Genomic DNA, 6514 nt, shown 5'->3' with positions numbered 1-6514 from the left:
TGAATTTTTCTATTTCTTTAAACTTTCATATTTTAAAAGATTTATTATGCTACCACATCAATTAATTATTAGCTCAATTTTCTTTTATAAAAATATGTAATAAAAATAACAGTCACGGTTTCTACACCTTTTTGTTACCAATCATATTTTAACAATCAAAATTTATACACTTAATTCTTTTACAACAAATATTTATGCAGTCAAAGAAACTATAGCCAAAAGTAATTATAGTTACCAATCGGTCCCTAAGAATATGGGTCGAGATAGCGAACTGGAAGAGAGCACAAAATTTTTCTCTCTCGCTCAAGTCAGCAAAAACATTGAGTTTTAATGCTTATCTCTTTGTCATTAGAGACAAATACTAAAAAACGTTCCTATTTTCTTAAAAATGTTAACTCTATTGAAAATGAATCATAACAGCCTTACAAATCACAGTCACAATGATGAAAAATATCATTTGATAAATCCTATATATGTTGGACAAATTTTAATCTTTAAGACATGCATGACTAATATGAAACTCAAAATCTAGTAAGCCGTATCTCTACCTAGTAACAAACTGAAGAACGAAAAAAAATAGTGAATTTTATTTTCAAGGTGACTAGGGTTAAGACATTCCGACCCTTGTTGATATCGGAGAAATCAGCCACAAAATTATACTCTATCAAAGAGTAAAAACAAGTCAATATTGAATTTTGAGGATCGACACTAATGATATATATTAGAAAACAAACACTTTATTGTATTAGGTCAATAACCTTGACATAATAAACTTCCAATCTCAAATATGATTTTGATAATTATAACATTAACAACTAGGGAAAGGTATATCACAAGCTGCTAAGACTTTTTTGGCAGCCGTAATATACTGACCAGCCGATGGGTCTTTTAAGTAATCACAAAAACACGACTGTTGTTCTTTCAGTTTTGCGCAACATTCCTTCGAAGGTGGACTTTCAGTTGTTACCGCGGACTTGCATATTAGAAGATCTGCCAGTACACATGTTGCTTTCTCTTCTTCCCCCGAAATCAATGTTTTGGTTAGAGCCAAAGACGACATAGTGAAGGCGATGAATACAAATGTAATGAACTTCATGTCTTGTAATCTTAGTGTCTCCCTTCTATTTACTTCTATCTCAATTGTTTGAAAATATTTGAGATTTTGACTATGAAATATTCAAAGGATGGTAAAGATATATATAGAGGGTATGTAGATATGGACTAATGTTTTGCAATAGTGTGCTTTTTTTTTGAAAAAAGATATTGTCTTTTATAGTTTTATTTATACTTAATGATTTCAAATCTATGTGATACAATTGTTTTTGTAAATATATGTGTGCTATTTTAAATGAAAGTGTATTTTTTTTGTGGTAAAAGACAATGTCTTGTGTCTTTTTATTTTAACTTTAGTGCATATCATATCTATGTGATATAATTATAGATGAAAGAGTGTATTACTCATGCTAAACTAAGTGTGCTTTTTTGTTGGATAAAAGCTAGTGTTTTTTTTGTCTTTATATTTACTTTTTTAGTGCATTTCATATCTATGTGATATAACTATTCATGAAAATGTGTAAAATTAGCAATTTTTTTAAAACAAAGTCATTTATTATATTAATTGTGAACATCTACTTATATATAGTTTTTTGATTTGTGGACGATACTAATCAATATAATTTTTTGATATCAAAAGTATTTATAGAAATTTGAAAATTTTCAAAAATTAATTATAATAGTAACATAACTTGTAAAGTAAATAAAACAGATTATCAAGGTCAAACCCTATGTTCGGTTATTTTGAAGCTTTGAGGGCTGAGGAGGAAGAGGAAATCACTGCTCCCTATGAAACCCATATTCTTTTAAGTGGAAGCAAATATTTGGTCACTCAAAAGTTCGCAAAAAAACTATGTTTCTTCTATGGAAAGCAGTTCGGAATGCTTAGCCAGTAGGTGAGAATCTTCTCCATCGTCATGTAAGTGACTCGATGAAATGTCTTTATTGTGAAGCCAGTGAAGCGACTTTACATCTCCTGCTCTAGTGTCCGTTTGCAAAACGAAACTTGGAATTGGTTCCCTTTCAAAAAAGCTTGAATCTAGAAGGTATCACATCACTAGAAGAAGGAATCATGGAAGTTAAAAAACTCTTTTGTTTACCCCCACTGGAGTAGGCGACAGACCTCTCTTTCCATGGCTCATCTGAGCAATCTGGACCTCCCGTAACCAATTGATTTTCAACAAATAGCATATTTCAGTGGAAGAAGCCCTAATGAACGCCATTATGCGAGCTTAGGAATGGAAAAATGCCCAACCCCTCAAAACATGATCCAATCGCCACCCCCAAATTATCTAGATCCATCAAACCCCACAGAATTGCTCGACCAGTTACACGCATGTTTCTTGGAAAAAACGTGGGACGGGAATCAGCTAGATCTGTAAGGACCAACAAGATAGGACAATCTTTGAACGCTCTGCCTCGTTGTCAAAAAATTTGCTCACTATTGGTGGCAGAAGCCAGGGCAACTCTAGCGGCGGTTGGAGTTGCAATCACATTGGGCATCAAGACTATCTCTTTTGGTTCTGACTCATTAACCCTAGTCAAAGCTTCAAATCAGAAGCTCTACCATAAGGAATTTCATGGGATTGCTCATGATATCCTCTATCTCTTTTAATTTTGATGTTTGTTCTTTCTACTTTATAACTTGATCCCTCAATTGCCATCATGCTTTGGCTAAAGGGGATTTTCCCCTTCTTTGTACGGAAACATAAGTTTTTAAGTGAGAAACTGTATTCCNCCCCCCCCCCCCAAAATAAAAGAAATCTAGGTCAATTTTCTAAAGTCACCAATGTGAAACTATTTTGGACTGTAGAAAAAAATAATAAAAAGTATGTATTTTTCTCTTTTTATTCCCGTAATGATTAATTTTTATAATTATTTTTGTATCAAAAACCATCGTAAACCATTATCAACTACATCCGAGTGATGGTTGTTCGATCCAAAAACCTAACCATATCTTTAGATGGGGTTAATTATTTTTATTTGTTGTTAATGAATTTTTAAATTTCTTTAAATTTTCATATTTAATAATATTTATTATGTTACCACATAAATTAATATTTAGCTCAATTTTCTTTTATTAAAATATGTAATAAAAATAACAGTCAATATTTCTACACGTTTTTGTTACCAATGGTAATTTAACAGTCAAAATTTATACACTTAATGTGTTTACAACAAAAATTTATGCAGTCAAAGAAACTATAGCCAAAAGTAATTATTGTTACCAATCGGTCCATAAGAATATGGGTCGAGATAGCGAACTGGAAAAGAGTACAAATTTTTTCTCTCTCGCTCAATTATAGCAAAAACACTGAGTTTTAATGCTTATCTCTTTGTCATTAGAGACAAATACTAAAAAACGTTTCTATATTCTTAAAAATGTTAACTCTATTGAAAATGAATCATAACAGCCTTACAAATCACAGTCACAATGATGAAAAATATCATTTGATAAATCCTATATATGTTGGACAAATTTTAATCTTTAAGACATGCATGACTAATATGAAACTCAAAATCTAGTAAGCCGTATCTCTACCTAGTAACAAACTGAAGAACGAAAAAAAATAGTGAATTTTATTTTCAAGGTGACTAGGGTTAAGACATTCCGACCCTTGTTGATATCGGAGAAATCAGCCACAAAATTATACTCTATCAAAGAGTAAAAACAAGTCAATATTGAATTTTGAGGATCGACACTAATGATATATATTAGAAAACAAACACTTTATTGTATTAGGTCAATAACCTTGACATAATAAACTTCCAATCTCAAATATGATTTTGATAATTATAACATTAACAACTAGGGAAAGGTATATCACAAGCTGCTAAGACTTTTTTGGCAGCCGTAATATACTGACCAGCCGATGGGTCTTTTAAGTAATCACAAAAACACGACTGTTGTTCTTTCAGTTTTGCGCAACATTCCTTCGAAGGTGGACTTTCAGTTGTTACCGCGGACTTGCATATTAGAAGATCTGCCAGTACACATGTTGCTTTCTCTTCTTCCCCCGAAATCAATGTTTTGGCTAGAGCCAAAGACGACATAGTGAAGGTGATGAATACAAATGTAATGAACTTCATGTCTTGTAATCTTAGTGTCTCCCTTCTATTTACTTCTATCTCAATTGTTTGAAAATATTTGAGATTTTGACTATGAAATATTCAAAGGATGGTGAAGATATATATAGAGGGTATGTAGATATGGACTAATGTTTTGCAATAGTGTGCTTTTTTTTGAAAAAAGATATTGTCTTTTATAGTTTTATATATACTTAATGATTTCAAATCTATGTGATACAATTATTTTTGTAAATATAAGTGTGCTATTTTAAATGAAAGTGTATTTTTTTGTGGTAAAAGACAATGTCTTGTGTCTTTTTATTTTAACTTTAGTGCATATCATATCTATGAGATATAATTATAGATGAAAGAGTGTATTACTCAAGCTAAACTAAGTGTGCTTTTTTGTTGGATAAAAGCTAGTGTTTTTTTTGTCTTTATATTTACTTTTTTAGTGCATTTCATATCTATGTGATATAACTATTAATGAAAATGTGTAAAATTAGCAATTTTTTTAAACAAAGTCATTTATGATATTAATTGTGAACATCTACTTATATATAGTTTTTTGATTTGTGGACGATACTAATCAATATAATTTTTTGATATCAAAAGTATTTATAGAAATTTGAAAATTTTCAAAAATTAATTATAATAGTAACATAACTTGTAAAGTAAATAAAACAGATTATCAAGGTCAAACCCTATGTTCGGTTATTTTGAAGCTTTGAGGGCTGAGGAGGAAGAGGAAATCACTGCTCCCTATGAAACCCATATTCTTTTAAGTGGAAGCAAATATTTGGTCACTCAAAAGTTCGCAAAAAAAACTATGTTTCTTCTATGGAAAGCAGTTCTGAATGCTTAGCCAGTAGGTGAGAATCTTCTCCATCGTCATGTAAGTGACTCGATGAAATGTCTTTATTGTGAAGCCAATGAAGCGACTTTACATCTCCTGCTCTAGTGTCCGTTTGCAAAACGAAACTTGGAATTGGCTCCCTTTCAAAAAAGCTTGAATCTGGAAGGTATCACATCACTAGAAGAAGGAATCATGGAAGTTAAGAAACTCTTTTGTTTACCCCCACTGGAGTAGGCGACATACCTCTCTTTCCATGGCTCATCTGAGCAATCTGGACCTCCTGTAACCAATTGATTTTCAACAAATAGCATATTTCTGTGGAAGAAGCCCTAATGAACACCATTATGCGAGCTTTAATGAACGCCATTATGCAAGCTTAGGAATGTAAAAATGCCCAACCCCTCAAAACCTGATCTAATCCCCATCCCCAAATTATCTAGATCCATCAAACCCCACATAATTGCTCGACCAGTTACACGCATGTTTCTTGGAAAGAACGTAGATAGACTGGAATCAGCTAGATCTGTAAGAGGAAATTTTGAAGCTTTGAGGGCTGAGGAGGAAGAGGAAATCACTGCTCCCTATGAAACCCATATTCTTTTAAGTGGAAGCAAATATTTGGTCACTCAAAAGTTCGCAAAAAAAACTATGTTTCTTCTATGGAAAGCAGTTCTGAATGCTTAGCCAGTAGGTGAGAATCTTCTCCATCGTCATGTAAGTGACTCGATGAAATGTCTTTATTGTGAAGCCAATGAAGCGACTTTACATCTCCTGCTCTAGTGTCCGTTTGCAAAACGAAACTTGGAATTGGCTCCCTTTCAAAAAAGCTTGAATCTGGAAGGTATCACATCACTAGAAGAAGGAATCATGGAAGTTAAGAAACTCTTTTGTTTACCCCCACTGGAGTAGGCGACATACCTCTCTTTCCATGGCTCATCTGAGCAATCTGGACCTCCTGTAACCAATTGATTTTCAACAAATAGCATATTTCTGTGGAAGAAGCCCTAATGAACACCATTATGCGAGCTTTAATGAACGCCATTATGCAAGCTTAGGAATGTAAAAATGCCCAACCCCTCAAAACCTGATCTAATCCCCATCCCCAAATTATCTAGATCCATCAAACCCCACATAATTGCTCGACCAGTTACACGCATGTTTCTTGGAAAGAACGTAGATAGACTGGAATCAGCTAGATCTGTAAGGACCAACTAGATAGGACAATCTTTGAACGCTTTGCCTCGTTGTTCGAAAATTTGCTCACTATTGGTGGCCGAAGCCAGGGAAACTCTAGCAGCGGTTGGAGTTGCAATCGCATCGGGCACCAAGGCTATCTCTTTCGGTTCTAACTCATTAACCCTAGTCAAAGCTTCAAATCAGAAGCTCTACCATAAGAAATTTCATGGGATTGCTCATGATATCCTCTCTCTCTCTATCCTTTAATTTTGATGTTTGTTCTTTCTACTTTTAACTTGATCACTCAATCGCCATCATGGTTTGGCTAAAGGGGATTTCCCCCTTCTCCCCCCCCCCCCC

At 33.4% G+C, this 6514-nt stretch overlaps 2 protein-coding genes across 2 annotated transcripts; both read right to left on the bottom strand.

Moving 5' to 3' along the window:
• Window positions 718-1238, bottom strand: LOC109128161 (non-specific lipid-transfer protein 2P-like). The gene has a single exon (XM_019233979.1). The coding sequence runs from the start codon at window positions 1094-1096 to the stop codon at window positions 809-811; it is 288 nt and encodes a 95-aa protein (XP_019089524.1). The 5' UTR covers window positions 1097-1238; the 3' UTR covers window positions 718-808.
• LOC109128162 (non-specific lipid-transfer protein 2P-like) lies at window positions 3765-4238 on the bottom strand. Its single transcript, XM_019233980.1, has one exon. The coding sequence runs from the start codon at window positions 4141-4143 to the stop codon at window positions 3856-3858; it is 288 nt and encodes a 95-aa protein (XP_019089525.1). The 5' UTR covers window positions 4144-4238; the 3' UTR covers window positions 3765-3855.

The sequence above is a fragment of the Camelina sativa genome, chromosome 12 (genome assembly GCF_000633955.1).
Source record: "Camelina sativa cultivar DH55 chromosome 12, Cs, whole genome shotgun sequence".
In the NCBI taxonomy this organism is placed as follows: domain Eukaryota; kingdom Viridiplantae; phylum Streptophyta; class Magnoliopsida; order Brassicales; family Brassicaceae; genus Camelina; species Camelina sativa.
Note: the sequence above shows the minus strand (reverse complement) of the source record. Positions and strands in the feature narration are given on the sequence as shown.

Excerpts from the sequence above, each read along its gene's own strand:
- LOC109128161 (XM_019233979.1), bottom strand. The coding sequence starts at position 1,096 with ATGAAGTTCATTACATTTGTATTCATCGCCTTCACTATGTCGTCTTTG.
- LOC109128162 (XM_019233980.1), bottom strand. The coding sequence starts at position 4,143 with ATGAAGTTCATTACATTTGTATTCATCACCTTCACTATGTCGTCTTTG.